The sequence below is a fragment of the Enhydra lutris genome, unplaced genomic scaffold, assembly GCF_002288905.1.
Source record: "Enhydra lutris kenyoni isolate GAN:26980312 unplaced genomic scaffold, ASM228890v2 scaffoldscaffold26, whole genome shotgun sequence".
Lineage (NCBI taxonomy): Eukaryota > Metazoa > Chordata > Mammalia > Carnivora > Mustelidae > Enhydra > Enhydra lutris.
In genome coordinates, this window is record NW_019154110.1 from 20,447,143 (window position 1) to 20,461,354 (window position 14,212).

Sequence of the window (14,212 nt, forward strand, 5' to 3'; positions counted from 1 at the left end):
TAGCAGGATATGATTTGTACATGGCTGTCTCCCCACACAAATTCATAGTAGAACAAGCAGCAGACCCTCTTCCGCTAGACCCACCCACCCACACCAGGCACATTGTGTGTGGTTAGTGGGCATTGGATCGGCACCACTGTGCCCAGCTGGGGAGAAACAAAGCATCAGCTGCAGGAACTATAATTGCCACTCAAGGGACCTGGAAGCTAGGGAGAGAAGCAGCTCTTTTTCATAGTTAAGCCCTACATGGACTGTGCAGGCCCCATGCATCTTCTGCTCTTGCCTTTGATGCCAAAATTGTGTTGTAACAGGTGGAACAAGAAGCCCGGCCACTGCCAAGGTGCCTCATAGGGTCTTCTGGGGCTCCTAACTGTCCCGAGGCCTAGGGGCTCGCTTGGTGCCCACTCTTCCCGACTCTTGCCAAACATGCACATTCTGTGGTTTTCCTACAGAACACTGTCCACCTTAATGGCCACCTCCTGAAACGACATCCTCCCTACCTCCAGGCTCTGCAGGCTTGAATCTGCCTTCTGGCAGTCCATGCTGATTATCTTACCCTCTGCTCAAAACCCTTCCATAGCTCTTGTTCTAGGCCTCCTATGATGTGGGCTCAGCCTATCTTCCAACATCCATGATACCTGTACCCCTCAACCCAGCCTACCTGAACCAGAAGAGCAGGGAACAGCCAGACAAAACAGGGCTCTCTGCTAACCAACCAAGAGTATCTGTGAAAACAGAACATCTCAAAGTTTAATCTGCGTTCAAATCACAGGGAATTTTTTTTTTTTTAATGCAGATCTTCATTCAGGAGATGGGGAGTATGGCTCAAGATTCTACATGTCTAACAGGTTCCCTTCCAGATGCTATGGTGGCTGCTGGTCCCTGTACTGTGCATTGAGTAGAAAAGCACTATGGGTCTTTTTAACATCTAATGTGTGAGCCTTGGGAGAGGGATGATGTTGTATTCCAAATTGCTTTATTTTAAGATTACATTAATTCTATAAAATCACCAGTTTGGTAGATCAAAAAGTCAATCTCATACGGTTCGACCCTCAGGTAAGAAGCAGGCCATCTGTAACTCCCAATGGAAACCCAAGCTCATGAGATCAAAATCCTAGCCAACTTATCCTGTAATAAAGAGGAGGCAAGTCATCAGATCAAAATCTCAGTGTGCCAACTCAAGCCTCGAGCAGAGCACAGCCTCACCCCTTCTGCTTGCCAGCCCCTTTGTCATTGTCCCTAGCCCTTGCAGAAAGCCACTCTGTGGGTCACCCGGTGGCTCAAGAGACTTTGTCCTGCATTTTTCAGTCGTGCAAGTTGGAGAGAAGCACCATGCCACTGGAGCGCCTTCCAGTTCCCAGCTCTCCAATGCCTGATTCTCAGAACATGCTGAAATTTCCATGCATGCCTTGCAACACTGGCCCATCCCCAGGTGGTTTTGTAGGTCACCTGGTGGGAAGATCTTAGCAGATGGCAGGCTGTGTTTGGATTCTCATTAAGAAGCTTACTCAACACCGAAGGGAGGTGTGGCAGGTCCCCTGCAGCTCCTGCTTCTTCTACACGGCAACGATTCCCCACTTGCAGATAGCGTGAGCTGGGTATGGGGGCGGGTGGGGGGGGAGGGAGGCAAATGATCGGCCTAGGCCTGAAAAACCTGCCCGATCTGCTCTGTGCAGGCAAAGGAGAGTTGCCAGTCCCTGCCTGTGGTTGCCTTTCTGATTGCAGAAGAGCTGCTGTAGGACCATCTGCCACCGTTGGCAAAACGCACAAGAAGTGAAAAAGCAATAAACAAATAGGGTATTTCAAGACCAGCAACACCATGCTCCCTCCATGAAAGGCTCTAATGACTCAAGATGCTCAGCGTATTCTCAGATCCAAGTTTCCATCCACCTGATTGGGCACTGATGGGATGTGGGTGTTCATTGATTGTGTTGCCCTGGCTCGCCGCTCCAGCTGCCCGCTGGCCGGGGAGCATTTGACAAATCTCGGTGCCCTGTTCCCACTACAAATCGATGAAATTAGAATTGGGGGAGCAGGCACAGGTGGGTATTAGAAGCACCCAGGGGATTTAAATGCACAGTGAAGGTTGCAAACCACTGTATCAGAGGTGTCTTTTTTTCAAAGATCAAAGAAAATCGCTTTTTTAAAAAATCATTGAATTTCTTGGCTTCTAAAACTTTACCTCCTTTTTTTTAATGCAGTAGAGGATATTGATAATAATACACTTAGACTTTTTCAGAGTCATAAATCACTTTTACAGGTGCTGTCTTATTAGATCCTCCAATCAGCCTGAGGAAAATGCTCACACCACTACAGAAAGATATATGCTGAGCTTGATGTGACATTGTTTACAAGACAGAAGAAAACCTGGAAACAAACTGAAAGCCAGTGAGAGGGTGCTTAAACGTGTCACCAGGCATTCATGCGACTGGAAATTCTACAGCTATTATAAAAACTTAGGTAGCTCTATACACACTGGCTTTGAGAGATAGCCACCAACTAGTTTTACATTTAAAAAAAATCAAGTTCAGAGTCATAATTATAAATGATTCCATTGTTACTGAGTTGTTTCTTTCTTTATTTTTTGACAACTTTTTGAGATTTCTTCAACATATAAAAATTGTGTATGTGTGAGGTGTACAACTTGATGTTTTGACACATGAATAAAATGTGAAAAGATTACCACAGTCAAGCTAAATAACACATCCTTCACCTCTACATAGTTACTCTTGCATGTGTGTCAAGAGGATTTAAGATCTGTGCTCTTAGCATACTTCAAATAGGCAATAGAGTATTGCGAACTAGCATCACCATGCCGTACTCAGAGCCCCTGAACTCATGTCTCTTGCGTAACTGAAACTTTGTACCCTTCAACCAACATCACATTTCTGTTTCCCTGTAGCCCCTGACAACCACCAAGCTATACTTTGTTTCTCTGAGTTTGACTGTTTGAGATTCTATACATAAGTGAGATCATACAGTATGTCTCTTACTGGCTCATTTCACTTCCCATGATGTCCCCCTGCTTCATCCAGGTTGTCACAGATGGCAGGATTTCCTTCGTTTTGTGGGTGAATAATATTCCATCTTATTTTTCTTCACATATTTTCTTTATTCATTCATTCATCAACAGAAACTTGGGTTATTTCCATATCTTGGCTAATGTGAATAATGCTGTGATGAACATGGGACTGCCAATGTCTCTCTCTGAGATCCAAATTCATTTGCTTTGGATACATACCCAGTAGTGGAATCACTGAATCATATGGCAGTTCTATTTTTAATTTTTTGAGGGCCCTCCTTAGTGTTTTCCATAATGGTGACATACCAGTTTACTTTTCTACCAACAGTGTCCAAGGGTTCCCTTTTCTCTACATCCTCACCAACACTTATAATCTCTTGTCTTTTTTTATAATAGTCCTTCTAACAAGTGTGTGGTGATATTTCATTGTGGTTTCGATTTGCATTTCCCTGATGGCTTGTGATGTTGAGCACCTTTCCATGTACCTACTGACCATTTGTATGTCTTATTTTGAGAAATAATCAATTCACATTCTTTGCCCAAGTTTAACCAGGTTATTTGGATTTTTGCTGTTGAGTTATATGAGCTCCCTATGTATTTTGGATATGGACCCCTTATTAGCTACATGGCTTACAAATATTTCCTCCCACTCTGTAGGTTGCCTTTTCACTGTTTTGTTTCCTTTGCCATGCAGAAGCTTTTCAAATACAGTCCCACTTGCCTACTTTTGCTTTTACTGCCTGTACTTTTTGGTGTCATGACCCAAAAGCCATTGATTGCCAAGACCAATGAATGTCAAGAAGTTTTCCCCTCCATTTTCTTCTCCTATTTTACAGTTTCAGGTCTTATAAATAAGTCTTTAATACAGTTTAAATTAATTTTTTATATGACAAGAGATAAGGGTTCAATTTCATTTTTCTCCAGGGAATACCCAGCTTTCCCCACATCCTTTATTGAAGAGACTATCCTTTGCCCATTGTGTATTCTTGGCATCCTTGTCAAAGATCAGTTGACCATAAGTGTACAGATTTATTTCTGGATCCTCCGTTCTGTTCCATTGGTCTATATGTATGTTTTTATGTATCATACTTTTTTCTATTACTATAGCTTTGACCTATATTGTGGAACCAGAAAGCTTTGTTGTTATTCAAGATTGATTTGAGGGGTGCCTGGGTGGCTCAGTGGGTTAAAGCCTCTGCCTTCAGCTCAGGTCATGATCTCAGGGTCCTGGAATCGAGTGCCGCATCGGACTCTCTGCTCAGCAGGGAGCCTGCTTCCTCCTCTCTCTCTGCCTGCCTCTCTGCCTACTTGTGATCTCCGTCTGTCAAATAAATAAATAAAATATTTTTAAAAATAAATAAATAAATAAATAAATAAAAGATTGATTTGACTACTCAGAGTCTTTTGTGGTTCCATATTAATTTTAGGAATTTTTTTTCTATTTCTATAAAGAATGCCATTGGAATTCAGATAGGGATTGAGCTGAATAGCAGTAATATGAACATTTTAACAATATTAATTTTTCCAACCCATGAACATGGGATGTCTTTCCGTTTACCTATTTCTTTAATTTCTTTCATCAATGTTTAATAGTTTTCAGTGTACAAATCTTTCATTTGTTTGGTTAAGATTATTCCTAAGTATAGCTGACCCTTGAACAATGCAAGAGTTAGGGGCACCAACCCCCCCCATATAGTCAGAAATTCCTGTTTAACTTTTGACTTCACAAAAACTTGATTACTAATAGCCTACTGTTGACCAAAAGCCTTACTGATAACATAGTCAATTAATACACATTTTGTACACTACTGTATTCTACAATAAAATAAGCTAGAGAAAAGAAAGTGCTATTAAGAAAATCATGCAGGGGGGCACCTGGGTGGCTCAGTGGGTTAAGCCGCTGCCTTCGGCTCAGGTCATGATCTCAGGGTCCTGGGATCGAGTCCCACATCAGGCTCTCTGCTCAGCAGGGAGCCTGCTTCCCTCTCACTCTCTCTGCCTGCCTCTCTGCCTACTTGCGATCTCTGTCAAATAAATAAAAAATAAAATCTTTTTAAAAAAAGGAAAGAAAATCATGCAGGGACGCCTGGGTGGCTCAGTTGGTTAAGTGGCTGCCTTCGGCTCAGGTCATGATCCCAGTGTCCTGGGATCGAGTCCCACATTGGGTTCCTTGCTCGGCGGGGAGCCTGCTTCTCCCTCTGCCTCTGCCTACCACTCTGTCTGCCTGTGCTCACGCTCTCTCTCTCTCTCTAACAAATAAATAAATAAAATCTTTAATAAAAAAAAAAAAAGAAAATCATGTGGACTCTGAGAAACAAGCTGAGGATTTTGGAGGAGAGAGGGGTGGGGGATAAGGTGAGCCTGGTGGTGGGTATTAAGGAGGGGACGTATTGCATGGAGCACTGGGTGTGGCTCACGAACAATGAACACTCTTGGGACACTGAAAAAATAAAATTAAATTAAAATTAAAAATAGGGGCGCCTGGGTGGCTCAGTGGTTAAAGCCTCTGCCTTCGGCTCAGGTCATGATCTCAGGGTCCTGAGATCGAGTCCCGCATCGGGCTCTCTGCTCAGCAGGGAGCCTGCCTCCTCCTCCTGTCTCTCTCTGCCTGCCTCTCTGCCTACTTGTGATCTCTCTGTCAAATAAAAAAAAATCTTAAAATTAAAAATAAATAAAATCATAAGAGAAAATACCTTCACAATATTGTACTGCATGTATCAAAAAAAAAAAAAAAATCTGCATGTAAGCGGACCAGCTCAGTTCAAGCCCGTGTTGTTTAAGGGCAATTGTATTTTATTCTTTCTGTTGCAATTGTGAATGAGATTGACTTTATTCATTTCCTTTTCAGATAGTTCCTTGTTAGTATATAGAAGTGCCATCAATTTTGGTATACTGAGTATGTATCCTACAACTGTACTGAACTCATTTATTAGTGCTACAATGTTTTGTTGTGGGCAAGTCTTCAGTGTATGCTTCATACATGATTATGTCATCTATGGAGAAAATTTTCCCTCCTCCTTTCTGATTTGGATGCCTTTTATTTCTTTTTCTTACCTAATTGCTCTGCCTAGGGCTTCTAGCACTCTGTTGTATCAAAGTGGCAAGAGTAGGTATCCTTGTCTTAGAGGAAAAGTTTTCAGTTTTTCCCCATTGATTATATTAGCTATGAGCTTTTCATATATGGCTTTTATTGCACTGAGGTGAGTTCCTTCTATACCTGTTTTGTGGAGAGTTTTTATCATGAAGGATGGTGAATTTTGTCTAATGCTCTTTCTGAATCTATTGAGATGGTCATGTGGTTTTTATCTTTCATTCTGCTAATGTGGTGTATCACACTGATTGACTTACATATGTTAAAACATCCTTGCATGGGAGTATATCCCATGTGGTCATGACGTATAATCCTTTCAGTGTGCTATTAAATTCAGCTTGTTGACGTTTTTTGCATCTGTGTTCATTGGAAATAATTACCTGTAGTTCTCTTTTCCTAAAGTGTCTGTCTTTGTTTAGTATCAGGGTGATGCTGACCTCCTCAGATGAGTTTGAAAGTATTCCCTCTTCTTCCCATTTTTTTTGGAAGAGTTTAAGAAGGATGGACGCGAATTATTTGAATGACTGGTAGAATTCACCCACAAAGCCATCTGGCCTGGGGCTTTTCTTTGTTCGGGGGTGAGGGAGGGATTGATTACTGCTTTAATCTCTTTATTTGTATTCATCTGTTCAGATTTTTATTTCTTCTTAATTCAGTGTTAGTAGGTTATATGTTTCTCGGAATTTATCTATCCTAGATAATTTCTAGGATCCTCAATCCTAGAAAATCCTAGAAATGTATAGACCCTGGATCTTTTATTATTTTTAAAACCCTCCATGTATATGTGTGTGATCTATAAGCACAAAAAAAAATCAGGAAGGACATATGCTAAAGTGTTAATAGTCCTATTGCTTGGGCTGGGATTACACAGAGGTGGAGGAGGAACTATCACTTTTTTTATTTTTTTAGTTTGTTACAAAAATTATACTTCCATACTATTAAAAAAAAAATCTATTTTAAAACCACAGCCTAAGATGAATTCTAAGGAGAGACAATCACACCTGTTTTTCAGAGGAAGTAATCAAGTTCCAGTGAGACGGAGTTTATTACTCATATGGCTAAAAATTGGTGGGGCATTCATTTGGACATATATGGATGCTATGTTTCACAATTTCTTAAAAAGGCATTTTTTTTTTTTTAAAGAATTAGGTAAGAGAGGGAAAACCTAGTTCACTGGAAGCCAGATCCAAGACTTTGTCTGCTGCCCATGCTAACTATTGCACGAGGGCTTAACAAGCAGTTTGCTGACCTTCACTCAGCAAGGAGGAAGTTGAGTCCTGCACCAGCAGATGACCTTGGCAGGCTGGGGCATCGGCAGCCTGAGCCACCACTCTCTCTTGATCAGGATGCCACATCTCATAGGCTGGCCACTATCCTCTCAGAGTCACTGGGCTGACTCAGAACCTCACCATTCCCTGCTCGCCCAAGGCCACGAGGAAGATTCGCTCAGTGCCCATGGCAGCTGTGGACGCAGCTGGGAGGGCACGTCTGCCCCTGAAGGGCAGTTACACTCCTAATAAGAGAATTCCTAAAGCGAATTTCATTTTACACGTGCTTTAGGGGAAATATCCTGGCTCGGAGCCAGAGCCAGATGGGCACTGAGCTTATTAAAGGCATGATTGTTACCAGAAAACATTTGCAAAGATGTATGGGTACTTTTGTGTGTGTGTGTGTGCATTATACACACACATCCATGTACACACACCTCCTGAATCTCTTTCAATTACAAGATTGTCTTTTCAATTGTTCTACAGTATACCTTTGAGTGAACCCTTATCTAGGGAGGAGACACTGTGCCTCCCACCTTTTGGGCGAGTTTGTTGTTCTTACTCTTGTTTTTCCTTCTTGCCAGGTGCAGCTCATCCACTATAACCATGAGTTATATACAAATGTCACAGAAGCTGCAAAGAGCCCTAATGGATTGGTGGTAGTTTCTATATTTATAAAAGTAAGTGTCTTTGCCTTCTTTCATTCTTTTCTTGCCATTTCCCAGCCCGGTCAGAATACCAGCTTGGTCTCTGTTGGATCTCTGAAATAACCCAAGGGGTAAGGTCCATGCCCAAGAAAAGCTGCAGGAGGGTGACTTTGATACACATGAGATTTATGACAAATGAGGTCCCTTTCATGACGATGCAGAAATGATGGAACCATTTCAGAGCCTCGGAGCCTGAGGATTTGGCAGCCTTTGTTCTAGAGAGAAAAGGGGAGTTGGAGCTAGGGACAAGCTTCAGGTCCCACAGCATGCAAAAGGATGCAACAGAAGGAGAGGGGTGGCTCACTGACACCCCATGGCACTAAGCTCCTGTCCCTCGATGGCCCCTTGGAAACAGAGCTGGAAGGGAAATGTGAGATGTCCCTCCCCTCCAGGCACTGCCCTGAACAGTCCCCTCCAGCTTCCCTGAAGTTGCTCCGTACGACATCTCCCATCTTCCTCTCTCTTTCCCTCATAAGCACCCCTGGGAGAAATTAAGCGAAGATCACCAAGGTTGACTTTATGACATTCTTAGGAGGCTCCACATCTCCCCAACAGTCAACAGCAACAACAGATCTCCAGCTAAGAAAATTCCAGTTTATTAAAAATAATAATAATAATAATGATCACCTTTAACATTTTGACAGATACGGAGGGAAGCAGGTATGCAAATTTAAAAGAAAATGAAGAAAGAAGAAATGTCTTTCCAATTGGGAAAAGAGGGAGAGAGAGAAAAAACAAAAGGAATGTGTGACAGTTTCAAAAGTTGGTAGTCACTGTGCTAGCCCCTTAGTTTGGGCCAGACCATGGGAGAACAGACCAGTCAGAACTTGGAATCTGGTGAATATGATTGGTAGAAATCCAGCATTTGCCACTGGGGGGCTTTAACAGAGTTCTCATGGTGACATGATCACTGACCAGGAGACTGGGCTCGGGGGCACCCCAGGTACTACCCCCGTTTCCTCCCCAAAAGCATCACCCTTTGCCACAGACACTTGACCCTGCCTGGTCCTCCCTCTCCAGAGCCCACGCCACCTCCTGAGTTCCTCTCCCTCACGGGGGTCCCACGGGGCCTTTCTGTGGCCTGGGCAGAACTGTACATCAGCCAGACACATCTGTTGGCCACAAAACTCCTGCGGCTGTCGTTACCAAAGACAGGAAGGGGCTTTTGGCCAGGAAAGCATATTTTGGGGCTGTCATACCTTCTGAACACCTGATGTGACACCCCAAAGGACATGGGTCCTGGCATAGATCCTGCCGGTCCCTACACTACACCTCTTGCCATCGTCACACACCCTGTTATAATGAACAACAGATTTCTGAATTCCAGGCACTGAGATACGTACTTTCCATATATTTTACGGCTTAACCCTAATGATAAACCCATGAGGCAGCCATCAGTATCCTTATCTTGCAGATGAGGAAAATGACACAAAGAATCTTTGGCATTCCACCCAAGTGCACAGAGCTCATGACAGCCCATCCAGGAAAGGAGCCTGCTTGACTTTCACGCTAATGACCTTATTCATACCACACGCCTCCCCAACAGAGCACAGAGAAACAACTGAGATGAAGAAGAGAGGACATGACCTGGAAACATCTCCCCCCATGCCCTGATGCCACACATAAGCACAGGCCAAACTCTGTATCCCTCAACCAGCCTCAGTCATGATGTTGATACAACGGGTGCATTCATCCTGGGCCATGCTCAGTGCTGGGAAACCTGCAAATCTGTCACAATATTGCCTCGTGCGTGTCCAGGAGCTCACCTCCCCTGCTGGCCTTCCCAATGCCAGGGTTCCATGTCTGCCACCCTGAGCTGCCCAACACTGCTTGTCCTTGGGCGGGCGCCTCAGCCTAAGCCCCTGCTGGTACCTCACTTTGCTCCAAGTGCTTGAGTCAGTAGCTGTCGTCTCACAAGCTCAGACACATTACAGCCGACAGGGTGCTGGATAAGCCAGGAAGTCAGCTCCCTCAACAGCAGACCATGGGTGTGTTTCCAAAGCACTTACAGGAAGATGACTGACACAGCTCCCAGCTGCCTACATCCCAGTGGGCTGTTGGGAGGAACTTATGTTCCCTGCCCTGCATTCGGTGAAAGGATGGGGACCAGCTCCTGCATCTTCTCAGGCCAGCTGAGCTCCCTAGGGATGCTTCCATTCTTTCCCTCAGCAAACCTGAAGCTTTCTCACTGGATCTCAAAATAAGCCACAGCCTTTCTTTGTCCAACTTAACCAACTCCCACATGCTCCACAGTGAATTATCCAAGCAAGACTTGTCACTCACTCATCCCAAAACACCGACTGAGTGTGGCACACAGGCTGGTCTTGTGCTAGGCACATGCCTAGAAATGAGATGAACAGAGCCCTTGGCTCTAAGGGCACCCCACCTCTGGTCGTTCTCCCCTCCTTCTGGTCTTTCTGCCCCTCTTCTCAGCTCGCTGCCAGGTAGGCAGGCACAGCAAATGAGAGGCTCCCTCCTCTGAGTCAGATGGTCCCTAGAGATGGCACCCTGGCCAAAACCAGAGCCATACAAGGCTCAGAGTTGTTGGCTAAAATAAGAGAATTGTTTATCTGTGGGTTTTATTTATCTCTGTCCCCTCCTGTTCCCCCATCCTTCCCATCCATGACCACAGGGAACTGAGATTTGGCTGTAATTACTGCTCAATCACACACCATTAACTTCCCACTTAAGCTCACTTATACCAAGTACATACTTCATCCTCCCTCCCACGCCGCCAACACACCAGAGCCCACAAATCATCTGTGTGCACTCTGGAAATTTGTCAGTTATTTTTAATCGGCCCAAACGGTCCAGTCCCAACATTCGTGCCGTCCAGACTCCCTGGGGACCAGGAACCCAAGGTACAAGGGGCATGACACGTTCCTTACTGACCATGACAGTATATTTTTTTCTTCCCTCTCATGTGAATTAGCACAAACAGGCAGCATCAAGCTATGTTTCAGATGGCCAAAGAGGAGGCCAAAGGGGAAGCTAAATTTGGCCCTGAAAGCTTCTGGGGAGCAGCAGTGTTTGCCTTGGGACTTTTCTCCATTTTGGGGGGGCTCTGACAAACTCCACTGAGCATTGTCACTCACAGAGCTTCCCCCTGCCCCCCGGAGTGTGTCTCACCACAGCACATCCAGGAAACTGTGTGGGAAAGGAGAGACAGATGGAGGGAAAGTAAACAGACTGAGCTTTCTCCAAACTAAAAATTACCTGTTGCTTATCTAATAATAATAATCTGCTGCAATTTTTCCAACCCTCAGAATAAATCAGATTTAAAATGCTGATGTGTCACAGCATCCAATTAGCAGCTGAGGCGTAAATTACAGAGCAGGGCTGAGAGAGGTAGGAGAGAACTGACTGAGACAAACTCTTGCACCTTGGAAAAGACTGAGTAGAAGGGAGGTTTTTAAGAAACAGTGTACACAGTTAAGTGGGGGCACATCACAGTCTCTAAATGTTGGTCCTCTGGCTTGAGCCCCTTGAACTTTGCCTTGTTCTCCCAAAGAAGGAATTTGGAGACCTGGGGTCTGGGCCCAAAATGGGAACTGATCCCTGGTCATCTAGTTTGGCCCATAATAGGCATTTGGTACATATTTATTGGATGTATGGGCACATGGATGGATGGATGAATGGATGGATGGATGAATGATTGGCTGACGGAATGGCATGGCTTATGATATATTTGAGTCATGTAATGATAAGCAGTGATATAAGGGTCTATATTATGTCTTAGAGTTTTTTTTCATCCCCTGATGCTTCTATTCTGGGTACTCTCTCACTGTCTTCTTAGAGTAACTGTCCCCTTCCTAAAATGTCACTCCCCACCCTCTACTTAAAACTTGTTGATGTTTTCTCATCCCTACAGAATGGAGCTTAAATATCCTCCCATGGCATTCAAAGCCTCATATGAGCTAGCCACTGCCTACCTCTCTTGCTGTACCCTCCATCCTTCCCCTGTACCCTCAGCAACAGCTACATAGAAGTACTTGCCTGAGCATACCTAGTTCTCACTCTCGTGTCCATATGCACAGACCCTCTGTAGGCAATTATTTCCTTACCCTTTTTCCTTTACATACTCTACCAGCAAAGCACCTTATAGCTTCCACCCATCCCTCAAGAACCAGCTCACTCAGCTCCCCAGACTCCCCATGTGGGTGGTCTTCCCGTAATATCATCATGCCTGCAACTCTATCATAGCAATCATCATAGTTCATTACAACCATTCATTTACTCACCTGTCTTCTTTCTCTAGACTAGGATTTCTTGAGAGTAGAGTGTGTGCCTTGAATGTCTGAATTTCTAGCCACCATGCTCTTTGGCACAGGGTAGGCACTCAATGAATACGAATGAATAAGTGAATGTACAGAGGCATGTGTATTCCAAGATAGCACGGCCCAGTCGTTAATATTTTCTTTTCTCTCCTAGGTTTCTGATTCATCAAACCCATTTCTTAATCGAATGCTCAACAGAGATACTATCACAAGAATAACATATAAAAGTAAGTTTGGTTCGATTTCCTATACAGCAACTCTTCTATAAAGGTTAGTCCTGTCTGGAGGCAGAAAGCCAGAACTGATGATCTCAGAGGGCCTCTTCCAGCTTCATGATCCTCTAATTCTCTAGAAAGTCACTCTGGAGAGTCAGGGTTGGCTAAGAAGCAGCTCATTTCAAAAGGACGTCCCCGGGGTGCCTTTGTCATCCATGCCTGTCTAAGGCGATAATGATTATTATGATGATGGTCATCGTTATCCCATGGATTGGTAATGAGCTGGGGGACTCTACTAGCTGACAAACTCCGCCATATCAGCTGGCCACATTTGGGGCTTTGCCAGTTATATGATTGAAAAAGCATTCACCAGGTAGTTTGGCTCCAACCTCAACATTTCCAGAGCTGGACCAAATCTCCTTCTCTGTGTCCCTGGGTCCCTTTTCAGACTGGGGCATCTTTCTGCATTGCTGTATGTGCTCTACTTCTCTAGAGGACTTTGTCCATTTCTTTGGGTTTCCAAAAGGAAGGAGGACATTCCAAGCACAGAATCCTTAAGCAGAAAAACGAGAACTGTGCAAAGTTGCAGGGGGTAGAAGGAAAACGGGGCTACTTCTCCCAAAGCAATCCCAGAATTTGGGAAGAGTAACAGCTCACGACAAGAGATGAAAAAAGTATTACAGAAAAAGAAAGTTTTTTTTTTAACTAATTAGGAGGGAGCAGATAAGTGGGATTCAAGTCCCAACAAGGAGCCTCTTCCATGTTAACTCTGTTTCTTCATCTGTAAAGTGAAGAAATTGAACTCCCAGTTTCTCGGGTCCTTATGGGTCTGGGATTTTTGAATTAAGCAATAAGTAAATAATGAATTCACCAAAGTAAAAAGCAGCATGCCAACATTCTTAGACCCACATGCCCTCAGAGTCCCCTTCCGCCAAGCGAGGAGCTCAGCTGTGCCTGTTGCTTCTGCTTCCAGTGGCGATGGGGAAAAGACAGAGTGAATGCTTTCAGGTCTCCCCTTGGACTGCCAGAGTGGGAGTATGGAAAACATTCCCTCATTTATTCATTCAGAAAACATTTTCTGCACCTCTGCCCCTGACAGATAGCAGGTGAGGCTCCCTAAACATAAAGATGGCCTGACCCCAGCCCTCCCCACAAGGTGCTCACTCCCGAGTCACTTCCATATGAAAAGGATGGGGTGTAGGGCGGTGAATGAACTTGGAGAATCCCAGGGCACCTAAATGGACATCACCTGAAAGAATGAGTTGTCTCCAAGACCATCCCACCCTTCCTCAGCAAAGCCCCTGTGGAGTCCTCTCTAGGTGCCCACTTGGGTCACTCCTCCGGAGAGGGCATTTCTGTCTCCTGTGCAAATAGCACATTTTTAACTGCCCATAAAATATTATTAACTTTTTTGATTAAAAAAGCATGAAAATTAAATAAAATGTTTTTCAATCATCTCAAATTTGCAGTGTAGAGACCATGAAAAACCATGAAATTGCACATTAAGCCCCAACACCCACTCTAACCGATTGCCAGCTGCAGAGTCCATCATTAGCGGGACTTTCCTCCCCACCTCACCCCCAACCCGGGTCTGATGCCTATTAAGTGGCATGGTTGCTACCGAAAATGAAA

General features: G+C 44.3%; 1 protein-coding gene across 1 annotated transcript in view; it reads left to right on the forward strand.

The window, feature by feature from the left end:
• The window catches only part of LOC111151645 (carbonic anhydrase 10), a 528,900-nt gene that overhangs the window by 495,392 nt on the left and 19,296 nt on the right, over positions 1–14,212 (forward strand). Inside the window, exons 5-6 of the mRNA XM_022509773.1 lie at positions 7,966–8,061; positions 12,520–12,592. Of these exons, the coding sequence (XP_022365481.1) occupies positions 7,966–8,061; positions 12,520–12,592 (169 nt within the window). The remainder of the gene's footprint in view (positions 1–7,965; positions 8,062–12,519; positions 12,593–14,212) is intronic.